We start from the raw sequence: 25,353 nt of genomic DNA on the forward strand, positions 1-25,353 counted from the left end.
ATCGTAATTTGTTTGAATTTTGAGCACTCCGGAAGCCTAGAAATAACTATGGACAGGGGAATAAAATTCTAATAATGTTTAAATAGATGGATTTCACAGTGTACGATAATTCAATAAACAAAGAAATCTAAATAGAAAATTTAGATAAATTTGGAACGAATACACTGGAGATGAATTTTTCGAGACAAAACGTCTGAATCTGGTTCGGGTTGAGGCAGTACACTAGTACATATTAGGAGTCATGAAGGTTTGCAAAAAATGTAATAAAAGTTCCAGGGTAGTATTTAAAAAAATTAAGTTGATTATGCCATTCGATAGAGGGCAAAAAGTGGCCATGAGAAAGTGTTCTTCTTTTTTCAATATCACCTCAAACAAGGCTGAAATGAAACAAAAACGGATTTCCAAAATTTCGTTTTTTTTCAAATATTTCGAAAACTAATCATGTTGGCTTTGATTTTTTAGAGGCATAATGTTGGTCCCCCGATTACGCAACTTTGCCCCCGTTTAAGCTAGTTGATATTTCCATAAACAAATTTTCAGATTTTAATAATTTGAATTCCTTTCCGTTATTTTTATAAATATCAGCCATTGAACATTCACAAATATATTACTTACTTTATTTTTTTATGACCGCAGTACTGGTACAGGTAAGTATCCATTAAAAACTACCTTAGTCAAAATCATAACCACATCCTATTAAGTTATTTTGTGAATATCTCAAATTTTCACTGAAACTGTTCCAGCGAAAACAGCAACAAAACAATGAAACATTCAACAACAAAATATTCAGTCAAAACATTTAAATACGCTGAACAAAAAGCACAGTATATCGATATAGTGTACATGCACACACATCACCATTGATCCTGCAAATTTGCAACAAAGCAACAAAAAGAAAATCGACCAGACTCTTTTTAAATAAGGTAATAAAAGCGTACATATTCACCTGTTTTTACGCGATTAGTACTACGCTATACATCATACATTCACACATACCAAAAAATTCGCTATTAACGATTTTTCTTTACGTTGCTTTCCCGAGAAATTAGAAATTACTCAACTAGCGCTTTTGGTGCTTACACCCTTTTGCGTTATCAACGACGGTGTGTGTACGAGTATATACTTTTTGGAATCATTTTGAAGGGCTACCATCAACCGTCCAATTTGAATAAAAATACACTAAAATTAAAAATCACAAGTCTTAAAAACGAAAAAATTTCTTAAAAACTTACACTACACAGAATCACAAACAGCTAAGCTGAGGGTACATCTCCTCCCAAAAATTGTAAAAATTATAAATAAAGCGTACCACGCCGCTGACTGTTGACGGAATATTTCGAATGTTTCTTATATATTATGGCCGCTGGATCAATCTTCTTTTTCTCTGTGACGGGCATAGAGATATCGGGATGTTCCCTGATTTCCCACACCAAGTTTGTCAAACTTCGAGGTCTAGAAATCTTTCTGGACCTCTTTTCTGGTTGTTTCTGGCCTCCCGAGTCTCCCGATGCACGGCCTCCGGAATTACTGGAGTCTAATGTGCCGTCTAGTTCCATGGCTTGCTGGAGGTTAGTCAAAGACTTGTACCGAATATTGAAGAGGGGAGAACCAGATTTAGATATGGGACTTGGAGGAGTTTCCTTCATAGGCGATGCAGACTTCTGTCGCAGCAACCTGCTTCGTTGTGAATGGCCATTTTTAACATATAACTTAGGTAATCCGGGAGGAGTTTTTTCCACATGAGGGTGTGCTTTAGGCGGCGTCTCTTTAATGACGGAAGAAGCGGATTTTCTATTTCTCTTCTCAGCTTGTAACTTTTTTGTCGGAATGGTTTCTATGGGAGGTGGCTCCGGTTTGGTCAGATCCGAGACCGGATGAGACGGAATGGAGCTGTGGGATGTTGTTATTGATGGAGAAGGATCAGAAAATGGTGACCGGATATTTTTAGGTAATGGTGCGAAACCGCGTACATAATCGTATATTTGGTCTATCTCATCATAATCCTTCGAGTGGACTGGAATTCTGTTCTCATCTCGTTTATGGTGGGAATGTTTATTACGATGGTTTGCCGAGTCTGAGGATGCACTGCGTCTTAATTGGTACCTGAAATGGAGAATAAAATACAAAGCACCTGTGACATTTTAATAATACTATATATGACAAGCCTTATTAATTTTTTATTTAAAGAATAATAGTTGTGTTTAGAAAATTTATATCACAGTGATTTAAATTCTATCGCTATTTAATGAAGGAAGCTTCATATACAATTGTATATCATAGAGGGCGTCAAAAGATGAATTTTAATTTTAAAGGACTATATAACCACATGCATCCATTTTGCACATGGGAAATTTATAGCTTACAGTGCGACCGATTACCATACCTAAATCCATGTGATTTCTACCTGTGGGGACATGGGGACAAATATTTCGAAGACCTAAGTTCAGGTAACTGAAGAGTTACGTAAAAGAATTGCATTCACACCAGAAGGGATTCATAATCCCGTATAGAATACTGGAGACGCTAAGCTTTATTCAGAGAAACGAGGATAATTTTAACCATTTATTGTAATTCTCAAATTACCACATTCGCCTTCTCATTCAACACTTGTACAGGAAGTTTATACATCAATAGTTAAAATTATTAGATATTATAAACTGAAAATTTCTCTTTTTTATTAACGTCTGGCATTTTTGTTATATAAATATAATTTTAACAGTCCAGTAAAAATCGACGCGTTTTCCATAATTGTGCACCTAACACAAGGTATTTTTCTCTTCCATTTTATTCACTAAACGAGAAGTTTTCCAGTACTTGTTATTTGCAGTCTAAAATAAATTGACAATAAATTGAATAAATAGAGAATAACTATAAAATTTTCATTTCCAAGAAACATGTACCTAGAGGATTTTTTTTTTGTTGCAAATACAATTTTGTATACAATGTAATAATTAAGTATGCAAAAACCACTGACATTGAGAAAAGTATGTAAAACACTAAGGGACAAATTTTTACAACACTCATATCTTAGACTGTACAGAGATCCAGAATGATTGACGGTGCCGCTATTTTTGTGTGCCGCTCTCCTATTATTTTCACTCATTGTAGTTGGTAACATTGACAGTGATTTACTTTATATGGATGTAAATGTAATATTTTTACAGCTCTGTGTACTGAACCGTATGAGATTCCTATAATTAATATTTTTAAATACCGTAGATGTGGGTTACTCGAGTATACCTTTTAAACAAAATTGTTTATGGAATATTTAAAGGGCAATTAATTTATTTGCAAAAATTAGGAATTTATGCAAAATACCTCCCTCTATCGATTGCACATAATAATTATAACTTAACTCCAATATTTTCGGCAAAAAAAAATAAAATGTCGGTGTCTCAAGTTACCTACCCTATCTTTCGGGTTACTCGAAAAACCCTATGTATTTACACATTTATTTCAAGTATGTGTTAAGAAAAGGTTACTTGAGACGGGTTTATTGTTTTTAAAAAAGTTATTTATTCATATAAGGGTATGTAAACGTACAAAATTTAAAAAAACTTAACATTTCTGTCTCTATAACAACTAAAAATGAATATTCTTTGGTACCGAATATTAGGTAACATTAATTAGATTCTAAGAATACGTAAATGTCCTTCACTGAAAGTTATTGCACCTCTCACGTGTTTTTCATTTTTGTACTTTTTTTAAAAATGAACACATTACTGGAGTGTTGGAAATTATTTTTCCTGCAAATCTTCGCTTACAGCCTTTTGTGGATTTCACTGCGGCTATTATAAAGTCTCCAATATTTAAATTTTTGAATGCAGTCTTATCAGGAGTTTCATTTAGTATCACATTTGTTGCATTTATCACATTATCTTGTGGACTATTTTCATCTTCATTATATATTATATATTTCAGCAGCTCCTCTGATCGACATGTACTACTACTACTGTACTCCTTACTTCATTTATGGCATTTTGCAAGGTATATTTGGTGTAATCACGATATTTCCGCTGACCCAACGTTCTACGATACTTATTAGGCATTGTCTCAAATAACCCTAAAACCGACATCGTCACCGTTTAATATTTTTTTCACCATCGAAACCATGATCCACCAGGTTGAGGTTATGGTACAATTAAGCAGAATGACTAGGAAATCAAATGCAACAAGTTGTAACTCGGTAACCCAAACCAGTTGTCAAGGGTAAGAGAAAGTAGTAAGAGTTAAAAAAAAAACATTATTCTCACCTTTTTTCAATATTTTTTTTCGCATAAGTGGGCACTTGCTAGAAGTATTATGGGTCATAATAAGCCAGAGAAGCCTGCAGAATACATAGGTACTTTTTTGTTTCTCAACTTTCGATTGATAGAGAGCGGGCAAAACATTTCTGAGAAAACGATTTTGTGTCTCAAGTTACCACAACGCGCTCAAGTAACCCGCATCTACGGTACTGATATGTAAAAGACTCACTTTTTTCCAGGTGACTTCCCTTTACAAACACTGCAGTATTTCTGAATCGTGTCACCAAACTCTGAACATGCGGAGCAGAAATATTATAATAATATGCGGCTTCATGATTAGGAAACTCTTCCTGGAATTCCAAAAAACATGAATGGATTGAATAATTCCATTCATTTTCATCTCATTGACCACTCCGAAAGTAGGCCTCTACAATAAATTTATCGTCTTCCAACGAAAAGACCATTTTCTCAACCAAAACAATTGGAATACCTACTTTATATCGAAGAAACCATCAGTATTTGCTTTCTCACCACAAAACTAACAATTAACAGATGATAAGCGTCGAAAAACACTGATTATTTAGAAGGTTAACGATAAATTCAAATAAAAACACAATCGGCGAACACAAATAAATACAATAGCAGGCACACACGGGAAGCACAGATGTCTCTAAGTAAATTTTAATATCTTTGGTAACATTTACGTGTTACGTCAGCTTCAATCAATTCTGGATCGCTCGGTATTTAAAAATAACTTTAAAAAAAATCCCTTACACTGTTTTTGGGAAAGGTACAGTATTAGGCTGTTTTCAGAAAGGCCATTCAGTGCTACCACCAAGTGGTGATATCCTCCGAATGCTAAAAACGCTTTTGTTTTCAAATGAATGATAAAGGCATCACCACTCAGTTATTTTACAGTTATTTTCGATTTATCCATCTCTGGGATAAGATTATTTGAAACTAAATTCGTTGTTGGAATGAAATGGAAGAACAATTATTGTGAATAAAATTAACTAGTAAAATTTCTAAAACACTCGATTTCATCGGAATTTTTGAATATTTTAATAAATCATATTTTGATGTCAAGATATTTTTTTTGATACAACAGGCAGTTCTTAATATTACAAGCCTCCCTTCAGAAATACCCTGTATAATAATTTGTTTGTTGTCGTACTGCCCTTACAATTGAAATATGCAAATAAATGTATACGTGAGGCCTACCCATTTTTCAGTTCTTGCGTGGATGACTGCTTCTTTGACTCGCCCAACTTTCCGTCCAACACTTGGATCCTGTCGACTACGTCACCCGTCAGTTTGGTGCATTTTTCAACCAGTCGGCTGAATTCAGCCATACCCCGTAATTGTTCTTCGTTGCGTGTACGTAGCAATTTCAACGGAGCAGCCAGGGGAAGCGCAGTCACGCTCTGTGTCTCCTTTTGGAGAGGCAGGGCGAACACGTGTTCTTCCTCGAAAATCTGTCAAAAGTTAGTGCCAAATTGATGTCTGTGAAATTTATAAATTTAAACAATAATTCCGCGATAAATATAGAAACCTTTTGTTTTGATATACGGGGTGTTAATTAAGTATGTACAATCAATTCAACAGACGATTATTTGAGCGATTTCAAGACAAAAAGTTCATATAAACATTGGTCATTGGGTTGGAAAGTTACAAAAAAGTCAGTGGCGTACTTTTTTTGTCGAAAATATTCGTTAAGGTACCGCTCGGGATGCCACTGAACTGACCACTACAAGTAATACTGCCAAATTACAACAAAATTGGGTAAAGGATATTTAAGATATTTACGAAATAGCAATTTTCTTGCAAAAGTTTAACACCTTGTATCTTGAAAGAAAACGAAACATCTGCGGACCAATGTTTATATGACCTTTTGTCTTGAAATCACTCAAATAATTGTCTGTTGAATTTATTGTACATAACACCATGTATATCATATCGAGGGTTTCCTGCCAAAAGGACGTATCCACAAAAAGTGCCATTTTGGGTTTATGAGCTAACTTTGATACCCAATACCATAAGTTTGTCGCGACAAAAGGTCGTATCTACCACACCAATAACAGCACCACACAATACTTTTCTTGGTCGTATGAACAATTATTACCTCGATTAACCTGGCAGAAAGTTGTATGTACATAGGTTGATACGCCCTTCTGGCAGGAAACCCTCAATATAGGATATCATTAATATATATTTTCTTCTTGTTTTGGAATGTGCTTTACATTTTCAATTTAAGTTTTGTAGCTTAATTTACAATCAAAAGTAAGTAGGTATAGTTAGGGGTGGAAATTCTAAAAAGAAGAGTTGGGGAGATATCGAATTTAATTAATGTAGGAGTGTATTTAAATTCTAGTAAAAATAACAGATAGTGCTATTATTTTATGCAAACATTGATACTCTAGGTTTATTTTTAGAGATACGGCGTTGTTGGCATTTTGTTTTAGATGGACCGCCCTGTTTTAACATTTAAAAGAAAAACAGATTCTCTCTCAAACGATTACAATGATATATGGTTTGGTGGGTCTACGATCGATTGATTGTTTTTTAAATGTTGAATAAAACAAAAAAATAAGAGTCGACTGTTTACATTTTTCGTCACGGCTACCCGAAAAGGTAATTGGGTTTGCTATCGTTTTTGCAAATTTTGATTGTCAGATGTAGTCAATAGTGACATTAGGTACTTATTAAGATCGCTGTTCAAACTTTGTTACGGGTGAACTAAGTGAACGTGAAAGAATTTCGTTGTTGATGATGGTTGGTTTCGAAAAACAGGGCAAGATCTCTACAAGATGCATGCCTCTAAAAATAAAGTAGATGGAAATTATAGTACGTCATTGAAAAGAATAAAGATACTACAAAAACTTTTGTTAAAGTCTTGTCATTTTTACTGTTATTTTTATTATGGGATAGGACTAACCGATAAAAGCCTGAGCTCGGGTACAAAGTGGTTGGGGCTTTTGAGGCCTCTGGGAGCTGTACCGTGCACTAATCTGACAGTGAGAGGCAGACGTTTGCTCAAAAGGTTTTTGGCGGTGTGAACCCCACTGATATTGTCCTCGCGGGCCAGTGCAGAAAATTTACCGCGCTGTTCCATACCCAAAAGGATAGTGTCGCCTTTGCTGTCCAGGCACTTCAGATAGCGACCCTTGGAACCAGGAAGTGTGGCGTCGCCGGTGGGGACTAGTATTTCACCTGAAACGTTACGGATAATCAAAATTCATAGCAAGACACAAAATACCATCTTTTCGGGAAATGTTATAGAACGTGTGTGTGATTAATTTACCTGCTGGTATGGTTCTGGCGCCCTCTGGCGTAACAGACCCATTTGTTTCAGTCTTAGCTTGCACCCCGCGAATAGTTTCTCGTACGAGACATCCCTCTTCAGGTCGGCGGCGGGCCAACTCCGCCACACTTTCGATGCATCGCACCGCTCTTCCCTCCTCGCTCAGCAATTCGAAGTAACCGGCGTAAGTGTCCGGAACAACCAATCGTGGCCCCACGCACACGAGCCTCCGTCCCTCTTTGATCTTCACTGCTTGTGCGATGATTTTCTGGCGCTTTCCGGCTGACACGAGCAACGCCGTAGACTGCAAGCCCGGGCTGGGCAAAGTAGGTACCCCTAGGCCGCCATACTGACCCTTGATTATCTTAACCACAGCCGGTAGGCGATGTTTCGAGACAAATTCGCGCAGATAACTACCCTCCTCAGCCCAGCGTGCGGCTGCCACTGTGATCTGACTATCGGTTGCAGCCATTTTAACATCACTTGATTTTCATTTCTGCAACAAATATGATTTATTACTATTATATTATATTGTATTATATTACATTATATTATATTATGTAAGTTGTGTAAGAGTAACTAAACCACTGAGTGCTAGAAATTAAGTTTATTTTTATGTTTTGTCAAGATGGCTGATTGATGCTGTTTCTATGAAAAAAAATATGTTGTTATTGATATTGAGATAATCTGTCATCTTTTGTAAAGTTGATTTAATAAAGAGTATTTTTTATTCCTGAAGAATTAATTCGTACATCTGTACAGAATTTATAATCTGTAACAAACACTCGTGTACAAACTTTGTAATTAGGTACCTATTCTTTTGCAAATTGCGATACATTTGTTATTAAAAAACAAGCATATTCTTAACAAAAATCTACCAATCAGACATTTAATTTATGCAAAAGAGCCATGAATGAGATTCATAAGAAATTATTAGTCATTAAATTTGTAGATACGATACTTCTCTGAAAACTTTATCACCCTGTTTCTTAAAAATGGGGGTGTTAATAGTATGTAGGTAGGTATCTCCTGAAAAAAAAAAACGAATAACCGGTAAGAATAAAGTAGTGCCAATAAGGGAATCGGGTAATATTTTCTTAAAAAAACTGTGGACATTGATATATTTTTACAAGATACACAATATCAGCAGAATTAGCCGACTTATTTTCACCACGGTAAATAGACGTAGTCGGTCGAGCATGCGGTGGTAAGCATTTCTCGGTCAGACTTCCTATTCTGGTCCGGGTTCGATCCCTGGCGTCGGCACTGGCAATGTCGATGGGTAATGGGTGTTTGTCCGCGTTTTTTCAAGTATAATCCCCTTCCGCACAGCCCTTGACTTTGGATCTGGGGGTTGTCTCATTTCTTTGGTGTGTTTTTTATTCTTTGATTAAATGCAAGAGTAAACTGCTCAATTATTAAAATTATAATGAAATTGTTCTTCTAAAATATGTTTAAATGGAAAATTACTTTTAATTTAAAATTTTCGATCAATTTGTTGCTAAAAAAACTGTGTAGGTACCTATTATATGTTATTATTATGTAGCTTTCATTTTATTGATTGTTACAAAGCCACTTAAATCCTCAGACTGTTACACAAATGGGGAGTAATTGATTATAAACAGAAAATATTCTACTATCCATAGTTATTATTACAGCACCTACTTTACTCAGATTGTTTGTATGTCAGCACACAATATTGGAAAATAAATATGCAGTTTTGATAACATTAGAATTTGATTTTGAACGAGACTACACATTAAGGGCACAAAGACCGCCAATAAACAAATCAAATACATATTAAAGTAAAACACAACTGTATAAGCAAATATATATTTATAAATTTGGGCGGAGAAAACATTCCTTATATTTGATACATTCTGTTATATCCTGAATAATATTTTATTACACCACAGCACACTACAACTGAATACACATTTATTAAAAAATAGTTATTCGAAATAAATTAAAATGTTTAAATAACACAGGCCGACAAAAAAAATGGTGTGATCCGAAAACGATAAAAAAAAATCTGGCCTATGGATTCTTCCCCACACACCCTCAATTCTCCCCAAAAATTAAAAAAATCCAAACTAACCGTCCAACCCACCTATCTTTAGTAAAATTTTCCAGTGAATGCGAAAATGATAAAAGAAAAATTTTTGTCCCCCACACACCCTCAATTCCCCTCAAAAATTAAAAAAATCCAAACTAACCATCCAACCCACCTATCTTTAGATAATAAAAAGAAAAATTTCTGATTTATGGATTCTCCCCCACACACCCTCAATTCTCTCCAATAATTCAAAAAATCCAAACTGGCCATCCAACCTACCTGTCTTTAGTAAAATTCGCCGATTCCGAAAATTGTTTGGACATGAGTAATCCCTCTATTCATCCGTATTTTGAATTTTTGAGGGTGTGTAGGTAGGGAAGAATCCATAAGTCAGAAAATTTTCTTTTGTCAGCGGCAAATTTTACTACAGATAGGTAGGGGTCACATTTCAAAAACACACGATTTTTTTATTTTGTCGGCTTGTCTAATTAATAATTAATAGACTTCATTTGATAGGATTTGTTTGATTTAGCTTAATACCTCAAAAAAGAATAAAAAGATGTGAGCTAATAAAATAATAAAATATACATACGTATTTATGAAATAATCTTCGTACTTTTTGAGGATTTTAAAATTAAACGAGCAATAAGTATTTGGGGAACCACTATGTCCCTATGGCCGGTTCCTTTCGTAAATCCTTCGGTGTTTTGTGGACTGTAACTTTGTTTGTATGGTAGATGATCTTGAGTTTACTTCAAACTCAAACAAAACGCAGAGGTTTATTCTACCTCATATACACAATTACAATGTTATATGAAGAACAACAAACCTAAAGGTATTTTTGCTGAACGAGATATTAATTAATAATTTTTTAATTCAAACAAAACCACCCTGATCCACGAACGGGATTAACAGAGAAGACTATTTAGGAGCTTTTACACAGACCGAGCGAGAGAGAGAGAGAATTTGGTAATCATTCCTCAACAATAGGTATACCTGTACAAACAAAACTGATATGTCAATAAACCACAAGATAGAACCACTTATGTAATGATATTATGTGGTCTCTATTACCCCGTCTAGTAGATAAAACCATTGTTGATTGCAAATGGGTACTTACAATTAAAAATGATGAATATGGAAAACAATTGAAATATAAAGTCCGTTTAGTTGCTAAAAATTTTACTGGAAAATATTTAATTGATTATGACGAAACTTTTATACCTGTTGCTAGAATATCAGGCTTATTTGAGAATCCTCGAGGGAATAAATGCTAAAACAATCAGGTTTGTAAAGTAAATAATTCATTATATGGCCATTCCAATAGTTATAACAAGCAAAAGTTAATAACATCGCCCGAATTGGAAAAGAACCTATACTGTGGGCACGGGGTGTTTTTTTCGTCTGTCGCTTGGATTTTAAATATGGTGTGATTCGCCATTCGCACGTCTACAGTTACGTCATTGTTGTTAAGTGTGCAGTGTCCTGCTGCGGGCTCCGGGATTAGTGTGAACGTCCGTTTCCTATCCCCGAGCGGAAGGGTCAATCAGGTCGGGGACCGGACCAGTGAAACAGCTTATTGCGGGTAACGCAGGGCAGTTGACCATGATGCATGCGCTGTTGTTGATTCTGTCCGCGTTCTTTCCAATCTGGTAAGAAATAATCGCGAAAACATTTCGAAGAGTGATATTAAACCCGAAAGCATACAACGCAGTTGTATATAGAAATCCTATTATTGCAACGTTTTCTTTCAATTAAGTATTCATTTATTTGATCCAGTTCATTATTTTCTTGCATTCTATTTCCATTCTGAATATGATAATTTCTTCTTCATTACTAAAATCAAGTGAATTTAAATCACTTAATTTTGTTTTTTAGTTTATCGTTCTTTCTTTACAAAGTCAGTAACCTTGAACTTAAAGCCCAAGCAGCGGGATACTCCTCCTTCTTTAGAACCGCTTATAATTGCACATCAATTGCTACTTCATCTACAAAAACAAATGTTGCTATGAAATTATATACTGTGAAAAGCCCTACAATAAATTCATTTACGTATTTCATGAAAATCGGCAACACCGATGGAACAGCAGGAGCGGTGGTCCGACCTTGAGATGGTCACACTGCTGACCAGCGATGGGCAAGGTCCACCCTGGTGAAAATGTAGCCTTGACTCTGACGAGTTCAAGCGGCCGCGCGTATTGGGTGCACTTTCTAAATGTGCGCCTTTTCTATGCGGTCCGGCCATCGAGAAACTCGTTCGCCACTTCGCACCGTTCTTTATTTTACATCGCGAGGTAATTAGAAACGAATAATGCATTCATTTCCTGGTGAACACAAAAATATGAGGCTAAATCATGCAGTAGCACAATCAGAAAAAATCGGGGGTCCGGATTCAAATAGAGATGATTGTGATCCTGCGTAAATAAGCGTATATTTTTAAATAATAAGAACTATCGACCTTATATTTACAAACATTTGTTATTTGTTTCCCAGGGAAGAGAACAGGGGCAGACAACAGCTATACCACAGAAAATGACTAATGGATAAGTAAATGTATCCATAAATTAATATTCGGACAGTTCTCACGGGTATATACAGTACTATTTAGTAAATACACAGCTAACCATTCTAAATAACTTTAATTTTTTTTTTTTGGGTGCGCTACTGGTTCATAGTTCCGATACCCTCCCGTCCGATACCTACCACAAAAAAAACAATCGATGTGCTTTCAATATCTAGTAAACAATCTAATATCGTTGATAAGGACAGCAATCTCTGCTCAAAGGAAAAATCGCTAAAAATTCAAAAAGGATCTCTAAAATAAATTTATCTCTTCATATTGTTGTCAAGGTCATCATTGAACAGCCCGGAAAAAATCCTGAAACTTTTGTATGAAACGTTTTTCCCTCGGTTTTTCCGTATAGCCCTTTACTTCCGAGTTATTCTGGGGTATCCATACTTTTGGGATACCTTGTATATAGAAAGATATAAGAAATTTTCGAAACGCCTGCATCTACAAATTTTGTGTAAAATGACGAACATCTCGAAAACGGTTAGATTTAGGTACAGGGAAGCTTTAACATTTTTGACTTATTTTAATTTATCTTGTCGATAATACTGTAGTATAACAACCCTAGGTTCGATAAAAAATAAGTAAACGTAGTTGTGGCCAAAAACATGTGATCGTCATAAGGAATACCTACGTTGTGTGTATCTATTTTTATATTGACCAATAGGCACTGGCTACTAACTTTGTAGAGGGGATGTATGGTTTAATTATATCAAACAAAAGCAGAGTAAATACACCTAACCTTTATTTACATACAATTCAAATTAAACATGTGACAAATAGAAAGAACAACAAAAACAATAACAACCATTAAACATAAAAGGAGAGTGCCAGGCTCACCTAGAGCTCCTGTGGGGAAAGAGCATGGCAGAGAAACCCACGATCGTTGCTCTTACCACCCAAATATAAATACAAAACAACCACTAACCAAAGGCATACATTAAGAACCTTTGCTAATGATAATTAAAACTGGACTTATTTAATTTCTCACTAAATATCATCTCACTCAAGTCTGACATACACACTTCCAAGTAAAACTGAAGAGGTTTTAGTAACAATAATAGCAACAACAACAACAACAACAATAGTGATAATAATAGCAATAATAATAGGGAAGGTACTGGAGTCCCATAATACGGGAGGCTATCCAGCTATAGTTGAGATTTCAGGGGAACAACAACAATAATAATAATAATAATCATGGGTGAAAATGTTAGTAAATTCAACAAAGCTCTTACATACGTATGACATAAAGTGAGCACAAGAAATCAAAGAACAACGTAATCGTGGTAAAACAAGTTAAATGTGAAACAAAGAAGTTGTTTTGCAATATCCGGGCAGACACGACAATATATACATATTTCAACATGTAACAAATAATGAACAATCTCCAATAATAATTGTAACAATTTTATCTTGGAAAAATATACGCCCCTGAGCATAAGACAATGAAGGCTAAACATACACAGAATTATTATCATGAAACATCTATATTTTACGTATAACGTAATCGTGGCAAAAACAAGTTAGCTGTGAAACAAAGAAGTCGTTATTGTAATGTCTGGCAATCAGGACAATACATATATTTTTAACATGAAATAAATAATGAGCAATCGTTAATAATAACTATAACAATTTTACCTTAAAAAAATATATGGCCTTGAGCATAAAGCAACGGAAGCTAAACATACAAAGAATTATTATCATGAAACATCTATAACCATCACAATCATAAGATTACATAGAACAATTTACAACAAAGTACTTAGAGAATATTACCTGCTAACTAATACCGGTTAAACACTTAATTTTACACTACTTTGTCACACTGCCCGCCGATCGTCTTACTGCCGATCTCCACACTGTTCGCACTTCAACTACCTATCTTCGACTATTTAGGCTTCCTTCCAGAATTTCCTACCTAAGTGCTTGTTTTTTGTGATTCCTTCTACCGACCGTTAATATTACTTTTTCATTGTTATACAACACCTATGTAACAGGTGACGTCGAAGTTGATAAGATAAGTACGGTTTTGCACAATACATTAATATATAGGGTGTTCCATTTAAAGTAACGAAGTTGACAGCTACTTCCGATATAACCGGATTTTCATTGATATCCCCCGTAAACAAAATTTCAGTCATATTGTCTTTGGTTCCTCTAAAAAGTTTAATAGGCCACTTACCGTGAAGAACCCTGTATAATTATACTTTCGCAAAAATATGGATTAGCCCATGGCCTAGTCGTAGATTTTTTCTGTCAGTATTTTTTTCAAAAACGAATGATGCTCACATCTGTACATTTTTTTTCATGATTTAGAATCGTATATTATGAAACATTTATGTTTTCATAATGAAAATTATGAAATATATACAGTGTGTCCCATTTAAGCATTAGCCACCCATGTAAAATTATTATTTGTTGACCGATTTGTTTCAACTTTTTTTTGTTTGATAGATCTCAGAAAAAGGAGTAGAATGTTAATTTCGGTATTGTCGTGGTCTAAGCCATGGCCAACTGAGACGCGTTTTATAGGAAGAAAAAACGAGAAGTAATATTAGCGATTTTTTTTCGACAAAAAATTCAACGGATTCTTATTCAGGACCATCTAAAACCCTACTATACCTATTTTTGTTGTGATAGAATACAGGGTGTTGCAGAAAATTAAACCTTAATTTTTTAAACCAACTGAAGATTTATTTACGAAATACATGCATTATTTGAATATTAGTATTATTCAAATTATTATTATTGTTACTATTTTTTTTACAGTTACGACTATTACTAGAGTTTTTGATGGAACTGGAAGTGTAAGTAAAATTCCCAACCAACGTCTTAATCGTGTGCTTCCAATAAACCAAATAATTCTTAACTATTTTAATGAAAATCCGCGGTCGATTATTATTAGAGATGCTAGCATTAATTTAAATGTCTAGAAATCGTATTTGGAGATGTTTAAAAAAATTAGAGGAACAAAATTTCTTCACAGTCTAGAAATAAGAGACCGAGAAAGAAAAATAGAATTTTGTATCTTTTGAAAAATATTTTCTACACTGATGAAGCTACAAACGGTATCTATTGTTTCTTCGCAAAATATTAGAATGTGGTGTGAAGAAAATCCGCATTGGGTTATACAACGCAAAAGGCAGTATTCCGCTAAGGTGAATATTTGCTATGGCATTTTAAATCTAAAAATCATTGGGCCTGAACTATTTTGAAGGGATTTAAACGAGGATGGTTTTTGGAGATTCCTACAGCTAGATGGAGCACCTGTCTATAATTCAATCATAGTGAGAAACTGGCTGAATGGACATTTTCCCAATCAATGGACTAGACGTAACAGCCCTTTAATTCATTGGCCACTGCGGTCTCCAGATCTCACATCTCTCGATTTTTTTTGTGGGGAGCTGTTCAAAATAAAGTTTATGTTACGAGGCCCCAAACGCGAGAAGAACTTTGTGAACGTACATATTACAGACGCATGCCGTAACATTACTAGGCAACAGTTACGAATATTAATTAATAGTCGTCGACGTATTGAAAAGTGTTAAATCATAATAATAAGTTTCGTTTATTACTAATTTGAATAATACTGATACACAATATTCAAATAATGCATGCGTTTATGTGTGTTTTGTGAAAATACCGAAATTATACATTTTACTCATTTTTCTGAAATCTATCAAACAAAAAAAAGTTGAAACAAATCGGTCAATAAATAACAATTTTACATGGGTGGCTAATGCTTAAGTGGGACACACTGTATGTACGTACGTCTTTTAGGTTATCTTTCATATAAAACAATTATTATATTAAAATCAGATTCGTAATAAACAATGGTGGAGATATATTTTTGAGAAACTCATTCCTCTGTTCGTATGAAATTGCTACGAATTCTTAACAAATTATTAATGGGAATAGAGCGGTTACACGGGTTCGTTGTTGAAGTATAAATAAAGTAAAATTTATAAAAATTCTACAATGTAACCCGATCACATGTAAACACAAGTACATATTTATTTAATTTGACATTTCGTAGGTTGTACGTCATAGGTTAGTAATACAGTGCTTTCGAAAAGTAACGAATAAATTCATTATTTTTTAAATTGAGAAGTTTTCGAAAAAATCTCCTGACACGTCGATTTTGTTTTTAGAAAAGGCACTTTTTGACATACGACCCATATTTGTGACGTCATCGTTGTTCGAGATATGACGTAATCGACAATTTTTTTAAATAGCAACCTCCAGTTTTGATCATGCCATTTGAAAGAGCGTGTCATTCTACATACACAGATCATGAAAAATTATGGTGTTACACAACAAAAATTTCAAGAAAATAATGTTTGAAGATTTTAAAATTTACTTTTCACAATACTGAAAATGATAATGATTACGTAAAAATCGACTAAATTAAATGTTCAAATTGTGCACCGTTGGCTGCCTGACAGTAGCCAAGACGATTAATAAATTCTTTTTGGACATTATCAATAACTTCAGGAGGTATACGATGTATCTCGTGACAAATTTTTTTGTATAACATGAAACATACAGTTAGGTTAACTTATGTACAGTTATTTTTTTTAAGTTATATGCATATACAGAACAAGAAGATCCGTCTATATGTTTCGTCCCTCAGTTTTAGAAGTTATGCCGTCAGCGGCTAAGAGGCAGTGAGCTCGACACCCTCAGATTCTAAGAAAGCCCGTCTCAAAAAGGGGCAATTTCTTTCTCAAGCTGTACTAATAAGTACCTACTTGATAGGTACCTGACGACTTAAGCGGATTATTATACAGTAGGCTTCTTTAATCTCACAATCCCAAATTTCGTTTTTTTACACAAGTACATTCAAAATTTAGGACCTGTCGCAATTTCGTAGCGATAGGACGCTCTACTTTTGTAAATACATAGGACATTAAAAAAAAATCAGAGAGAGGTTAGTATTCACAAACAGAATGTGATATAACTATGTATATATAGAATCAAAATTTGTGGCATAAATGTTATTCTTATGCGAATGGTAATAAATAAGTATATGTGTAAAACAGATTTCTAAATTGTCATATTGGCGATAGAAAAACAAGTTACACAAGAAATTATTTGCTAGGATGATTACTTTTTTTCCTTATAACAAAAACAAGAAAAATGGGAAAAATAATTTCGATAACGTCAGTGACTAGAACGATGAACTTACGAAAATGGTATTTTAATTTCAAGACCTGTAACCTGTAACATCATAACCATAATAATCCTCTTATTGTTGTTCTGTAATGGCGCTAACCATCAATTCTGGGTCACCTTGTACACATATTTTTAGTATTAGTACAATTTAGGTGCTTTTCACTTGCCATATTCATTATGGAGAGTGGAAATATTTAAAAAAATAATCCCCTGTTTTTTTGAAACGAAACAAATAGGGGCCCATATTAATAATATATAGTAGATTTTTTTTAATATACCTAGGTGACGAATGAATTTCCCATACGAACCGCAGTGAAGTTATTTAAAATAGGGCAAACAAAAAGTTCTCACTGTTTATTTACGGCAAAAATTTTAACCCATTGAGGACTTGCGAAGAGCATTTTTATTTCTATTAGGACGCATTACACACATTTTTATAGTAAGTGCTTTTGTAGTTTGGAGCACAACATTAGCGTTTAGTTCTACCAAGTATACTCATTATTATGGATAAAAAAAAACGAATAAAAAAACAGTAAGATTCAGATGATTCAATAAATCTTTTATTATATTAATCTAAAACGATATAACCTCAAACTTTCTATTTTCTATTTCTATTGAATGGAAGATTGCGTTGACTGAAATTTTTAACCAACGAAATATTTATATGGTGAAATATTTATTTCTTTAGTGAAGTTGTTCCAGAAAAGAAATTATTGTTTTGTGACTTGTACCAGTTGTCGCTAACGCGGTCAGTATTTACACGGGAAAAAAACAGCATTTTCATGTATTGCTGCAGGCTGCAGAATATCTTATTTCATTCAGGTGGAGTGAGCCATTCCCGGTTTATTTTATAATACGTAGATATAAACGCGTCAAGTTAGTATTTTCCACGACTTTACAGCAAATTACAAAATTGTTAAGTTGACCTAACAATATGCATCTCTCACAATCAGTGCTGCGGCGCACTAGGCAATGTTGCACTTATAGCCGCTTATCGATTGCGTGTTCCACAACGCCACCACGAGAATCAATTGTTCAAGATTTCAACTTTCACGCTATCGAGGTCTATTCAAACTAGTGCAATAATTATTTTAAACGGATCGGCACAATTCGATAGCTTTGTCTGATTAAAGTTTAAACTTATGATGAAAAACTGTTTCGATATATATTTTATGAGACTTCATTGGTATATACAGGGTGTCCCAGAATAACGTGTACAACGGAAGACCACAGATTCGTGGGCGGCTCAAAATAGGCAGATCTAGGCTAATTCGACTATATCCGAAATCCCCTAGTTTAGCCGCTAGATGGCCTCAAAGTTGGTGAAAATTATTTGAATTTTGTAAATAACTCGTATACCTATTAATCGATTTTGTTTATTTTTAGAATGTGGACTTTTGCTTTCAATCTACACATTTTGGTGATATACAGAGTGTTTTTTTAAACCTACAATTCCTACAAAATTGATGTATGGTGGTAATATCCGGCAATAATGAATGACAACCATTTTTTATCTGAGAGGTGATACTATTTGGGAGTTTTTGCGCCTCTTGGTAGAATTTTGATTAAATGAGCGGTTCCTTTTTAAATATCTACATTATCTTGGTTCAGATCCTGCCGGAAATTTACAGTGAAATGTGGTGGAGCTCCATCATGCATAAACCACACGATAGCTCTGAGCAATAACGGCACACCTTTCAATAACTCACGTTGTAAATAATTCTAATTCGTCGTATGTGTGTGTGTATCCATATCGAAAAATGAAGTAACTGGTGGTATATCTCATCCTCGTAATCACTCACTAAGAATTGTCAGGTACCTACAAAATGAGTGCCTACTAACACTTTGTTAACTATCATAAATAATATGGGTGGCACGGTAATTGTAGATATTTAAAAAATATTTTTTTGTACCCAAACCGCTCATTTAATCAAAATTCTACAAGAGGCTCAAAAACTTGCAAATGGTATCACCTACCAGATAAAAAATAGTTGTCATTATTGCCGGAAAGAGGAAAAAGTAATGAACGGATATTATTATACATTAATTTTGTAGGAATTGCACGTTTTAAAAAATAATCTGTATAGCGCCAAAATATGTAGATTGAAAGCAAAAGTTCACACCCCAAGAATAATCGAAATCGATTCATACGTATTCGAGTTATTTACAAAATTCAAAAAATTTTCACGAACTTTGAAGCCATCTAGCGGCCAAACAAAGCGATTTCGGATACAGGTGAATAAGCCTAGGTCTGCCTATTTTGAGTCCACGAATCTGTGGTCCTCCATTGTGCACGTTATTTTGGGACAACCTGTATATCAATACCGTCATTAACATAAACCACAAAATAACATTTTGATCTCTGGCATATATTAAGTTGTCCCTGTATATAATATTTTTTCATGAACAGAATACTAAATATTGATAGTACATAATAAGGGTGCTTTCCTTTGAGAAAGATTTTCACGTCACCCAAAATCTTACACAAATCCACTGATTCCGATTATATTAGCACAAATCAAAATACGAAAATAATTAACACTACCTATAATACACAAGACAAGTAAATATGTAAAATTAGAAATATGTTAAAAATTTCACTTCGAACTTTACTTCTAGCAAATGTGGTTGTGGTATGATGCGGTGACCAGAGACGAGATGCACAGGCTCTGGATATTTTTAAACAAAAAAATGATCCGCCACTGATTTTTCTCAAAATTATTTTTCAATTCCATGTTCAATTTGGAAGAGAAAAGGTATCTCGACTGTTTTTCTTATGACGCACTGTTTTCGAATAAAAAAATTAAAATCGATTTATTGCATGGCGTAATCCGGTTTCAATAATTTTAAAAAGTAGCAGAAATTATGCACGTAGTTTTTTTGTACCAATTGTACTACAACACGTTATTGCTACCCGCAGTTCACATCAGTCTAAAAGCTTCTTCATTTAATAAGTGCAAGACAATTAATATTAACGCGAGAATTAATTAATAAATAAATAAGTACCCATATGTTAATATAAATTATTAAATAAATACCCTGAATATCTAGCGAAACACTTATTTAATATTTATTTCCTTTAAAATATATATTGTTTTCTTTTCTGGACCTAAATAATTAAAACCAGTTTTCTTCAAGTGAGTTTTTCCACGAAATATCTAGCAGTCGTAATCATCCGCACTGCAAAACAAACGACTGCGGCGCACGCGCTTGCCTGTTCTTCTTGGTTTTGCGAAAGTAAGTTTACGCGTCGGTTCCGCTTTCGGCCGCGATTTATCTTAAATTTCCATATTTTATGAGACATTTAGTCACTTAAATGTAAGTAGTGAATATTCACACAAATTGTCAGAACTGGCATTCTATCGGCCGGTCTTCTTTTAAAAATGGGACAGTAGGTACTTCAGATTTGTAGATAAAATGTAACTAAAATTACTTGATAAAATTTAGGTACTTAATTTTTTTAATTCGAATTGAAAGTATATGTTTTAAAAGATTTGTTTGAACGGAGTTGCCACTCAAACTAATAAGCCGTTTGTTGCACTCACTTGATAGGTAACAGTAATGTTGCATATTTAGAAAATTGTAAAATTAATTCAACTAAACAACTGTTGTTTATTAATCCTCGTTTAATAAACATACACTACTTTTAAACTTATTTTCGTAAGAGTAACACATACAACGTACTCTCGTAACTCGTAATACAACATACTACTGATCATAGAAAACAATAACCATACTATTGACAAGCTAACATTTTTCTAATCAAGCGTTTCCTAATATTTAAAAATAATATAATACCTAAAATAGTAACGTATTACGAGCCCAGGCTCATAATAGTTCGGCCGGTCAACGTTTTCAACTAAATACTTTAATAATCTATGAGTTATGCAGAAATAACCAAATATTTCTGAAAATCGCTTTAACTACAGTAAAATATAAACTTTTTAGTTACAAAAATGAACATTTTATTCAATACATATATCGACTAATGGTTACACAATAGAAAACTTTATCCGTCTCAGGGGTCATAAAAGTTCGGCCACTCTTTGATATTGAGTTACATCGCCTTTGTTCTTAATAACTGCTTTAATTCTGCTAGATATTGTATTTACTAACAAAGCACATTCTTCTGGTAGAATATTATCCCAAATATTCAGTACTGTGACTTTTAATTCAGGCACTGAACGTGCTGGATGTTTCCGAAGCTGTTTTTTCATATTGTGCCATAAGGTGTCAATAGGAGATAAATCTGGGCTGGAAGACGTCCATTTTAATACTGGTATTTGATGATTCTGCAACCACGTTTTAATAGTTTTTGCCGTATGATACGGTGCACCGCCTTGTTGGAATATGAAATGCCCTTCCGCCGTTTGACACATCTCAACAGATGGTAACAGACTCTCTTCCAGAATATCTCTGTACTTCTGCGCGTTAACAATTCCATCAACAAAATGCAGTTTACCAACACCTCTACCAGACATGCAACCCCAGACCATAACAGATGCTGGAAACTTTACTTTTTTGACTAAACAATCGCTATGATAGGCCTCTGAAGGTGTACGCAAAACCCGTTTTCGTGTGTCACCTACACAAACGTCAAATTTTGACTCATCGCTCCAAATTACGCTGTGCCATTGTTGATTCGTCCAATTTTTATGTTCTCGTGCCCATTTTAACCTATTTCTCCTCTGCAGTTTTGTTAATTGAGGTTTTTCTTTTGCCTATTGGAAAAAAATAAAAAATTGCCAAGAATTTAAACAAGAAAAAAAAGATAAAAAGTTACCTTGTAAAACTTGAATCCTATTTTTCGAATAGTTCTTTTCGTTGTGGACATTGAAATAGGCTTTGCTATACTGTCCCTCCATAGTGCAGTTATTTCTTTAGTATTGGACCGCCGATTTGTTTTTACTATTCTGCGTAAAGCTCTTTTATTTGCTTCTGTAATTGTAGATGGTCGGCCGGTTTTGACTTTTTGGTCGACTCCGCCGGTTCTTCTGTATAAATTAATAATATCCTGCACTGTAGAACGCGGAATTGAATGAGAAACTGATATTCGGCGGGCCGAAATACCTTTCTCATGGGCTTTTATAATAGAAACTCGTAAATCTTTACTTAGAGGTTTACCACGAGGCATTTTACGTTAAATCTGAAGCAAAACGTGGGTAAAACTAATAATGACAGATATTTTGTTGAATTATTCAGTATGTGTTTTGTTTTGATGGAGTATATCAGTTTCATGGCAGATATGATAAGTGGCCGAACTATAATGACCCATTGGTTGGATTGCATTTTTGTTAATTATGTTTTCCTCAATTTGAATTTTGTCAAAAGTGATTAAATTTAGTAAATTGATAGTCTATACTTTATTACAAGTGAGGTAGTTTTAAGGAAATCTTTCATCATTTTGGTAGAATGTGTAATTTATTCAAGTATTTAATTAAAAACGTTGGCTGGCCGAACTATTATGAGCCTGGGCTCGTATATTAAATAATAGTATTAAGGCGAAATTGTAGATTACGGAGTATTATATGAAATATTTTTGTTTCTAATTTCTTATTTTACTGTTGGGTAATTTGTATCCATTCATTGGCCCATAGTAAATTTAAAATAATTGTAAAATCTGTATTATAGCTGTTTTACATTGACAATTTATTGATCAATTAATTGATGAAGTCGCTTCATCAAAAATTGGACAAGTGTAATGCACCAAATCAGCTGTCAAATAACTTCATCAATTTATTCATCAAGTTCTTGACTAATTAGAGCATGTTCTAATTTTCGTCAATTTCTTCGTGAAGTTCGGAAATACCAACCCAACGAATTTCCAGCCTCAGATCAGTAATGAAGTTATGTTATTGGAATATGTAAATAATTGTGTGGCGTCGTGCTAGTTTCGCATTGTTTTTACTGATTTCTTACTTACAAAAAATAATATTTATATAATATATGTCAGAACGGTACCGCTGTTGTATCACTACAATTATGAGTGAAAAGGTGACATTTTTGAAATTTGTTTGCTTCTTTGATTCGTTGGTAGAACAGATTCATGCGTCAAAAAACTTGACAAAGTCCGTAGCAGTGTAAAACCACATTGTTTATCAATAAATTCGTGAATTAATTGATGAAGAACTTCGTCAATTTATTGATGAATAAATTGTCAATGTAAAACAGCTTTTAACGAGCTTTTAAACAGCTTTTTTAAATGAGCGGTTTGGCTACAAGAAAATATTTTTTAAGTGCCTACATTATCATACCACCCATATTATACAACGCATTGATAGCATTATTATTGCCCTGTTATTCTACCCAATAAACAGAATGGGGAATTTTAGTTACCATTTTTGCAAAACACTACCCGAGTCATTGGAAGGTATGCCATTATTACTCAGAGCTAACATGTGGTTTATGCATGATGGAGCTCCATCACATTTCACTGTAAATGTCCGGCAGTATCTGAACCAAAGATTTCCTCATCGATGGATCGGTGGAAGGGATAATGCTCCTGTTAACTGACCTGTACGTTCACCAGACTTAACACCTTGCGACTATTATCTTTGGGCACTCTGAAAACAACAGTGTATGCTTCCACATCTAACACTGAAGAAAAGTTGTGGAGGCATATCCAAATTGCCTTCAAGAACTACAAAGAGTGTCCTTTAACTTTCTTCGCCGAATTAACCTTTGTTGTAGAAACAACGGAGGTCATTTAGAAAAATTTTTATAACAAGTTGTACTAAATTTAATGACATCAACTTTGTTACTTTTATCTCCAGCATTTTTTATTATATGTATTTTATTGTTTTTACTAATTGTCTCAATAAAATTAGGTATGTTGTAAATAACTCTGATTCGTCATATTTATAACGAAAAATCAAGTAACATGTGGTATATCTTATCGTAGTAAACACTTATTAAGAAATGTTAGGTAGTAGAATGACTTAAAGGTCAAACTGAAATTACAGTCAATCTACAAAATCAGTGCCTACTAGCACGTTGTTAGATATGTACCTATTGTAATATGGGTGGCAAGATAATTAGACAGTCAAAAAATATTTTTCTGCACCCAAACCGCTCATTTAATCAAAATTTTACAAGAGTTTCAAAAACTTCCAAATGGCATCATCTATCAAATTAAAAATATTTGTATATTGCCCGAAAGAGGAAAAGTTATGAACGGATATTATCACCATACGTCAATTTTGTAGGGGTTATGATGAGTTTTAAAAAACACTTTGTATAACACCAAAATGTGTAGATCGAAAACAAAAGTTCACACCCCAAAAATTATCAAAATCGATTAATAGGTGTCATTTACAAAATTCAAAAAATTTTCACCAACTTTGAGGCCGTCTAGCCGCCAAACGAAGCGATTTGGGATATAGCTTAAATCTGCCTATTTTGAGTCCACATTATTCTGGGACACCCTGTATAAGTCTTTTTGCATCTATGCTTTTACGGCTTGTGTTTTTGAAATACCGTTTTTTACTATCGCGACAGACGCGATATTATGATTTTACGATCCATAAAAACAAAATACACAATATTTAGGTATCTGCAGCACCAAATTCTCAATATAAAAAAATTACTATCCTTTTCACGTACCTTTACTGAAATTACATCGGCTAAATGGGTATTTTTATGATTATTGTAAATAAATATGGGCATAACTGAAATTTTATATTATTAATTTGAATCTTAGTTTTTGGTATGATACGTATACATTAGGTAATACGTACCTAGGTATAAGAAAAATTGTCCAGAATTTAAATTTGAATTGTTCAATTTCTCCATCCTGTTAATAAAGTGCCCTTTTTATACAAGAGACAGGCAAAAATGTTATTAAAAGTTGTTTAGGGTCCCAAATTAGTTCGCAATCGATTTGAAATTTTCATTGTCGTCTGTCGGGGCAGAGAAGAATAAAAACATATTTTGTTTCTATTAAACTTTGAAAAAAAATTGAATTTCGGATATGAGTAGAAAGAGAATATTTATTAAAATTAAT

General features: G+C 33.9%; 1 protein-coding gene across 2 annotated transcripts in view; it reads right to left on the minus strand.

The window, feature by feature from the left end:
* Nucleotides 1-430: 430 nt before the first annotated feature.
* The window catches only part of LOC108913650, a 118,065-nt gene continuing 93,142 nt past the window's right edge, over nucleotides 431-25,353 (minus strand). For both annotated transcript variants that reach the window (XM_018719231.2, XM_018719230.1), the window contains exons 2-5: nucleotides 7,549-8,044; nucleotides 7,183-7,457; nucleotides 5,469-5,722; nucleotides 431-2,103 (exon numbers count right to left, since the gene is read on the minus strand). In XM_018719231.2, the coding sequence (XP_018574747.1) occupies nucleotides 1,293-2,103; nucleotides 5,469-5,722; nucleotides 7,183-7,457; nucleotides 7,549-8,020 (1,812 nt within the window). In that variant the 5' untranslated portion in view covers nucleotides 8,021-8,044 and the 3' untranslated portion in view covers nucleotides 431-1,292. The remainder of the gene's footprint in view (nucleotides 2,104-5,468; nucleotides 5,723-7,182; nucleotides 7,458-7,548; nucleotides 8,045-25,353) is intronic.

The sequence above is a fragment of the Anoplophora glabripennis genome, unplaced genomic scaffold (assembly GCF_000390285.2).
Source record: "Anoplophora glabripennis isolate ALB-LARVAE unplaced genomic scaffold, Agla_2.0 scaffold860, whole genome shotgun sequence".
NCBI classification, from domain to species: domain Eukaryota; kingdom Metazoa; phylum Arthropoda; class Insecta; order Coleoptera; family Cerambycidae; genus Anoplophora; species Anoplophora glabripennis.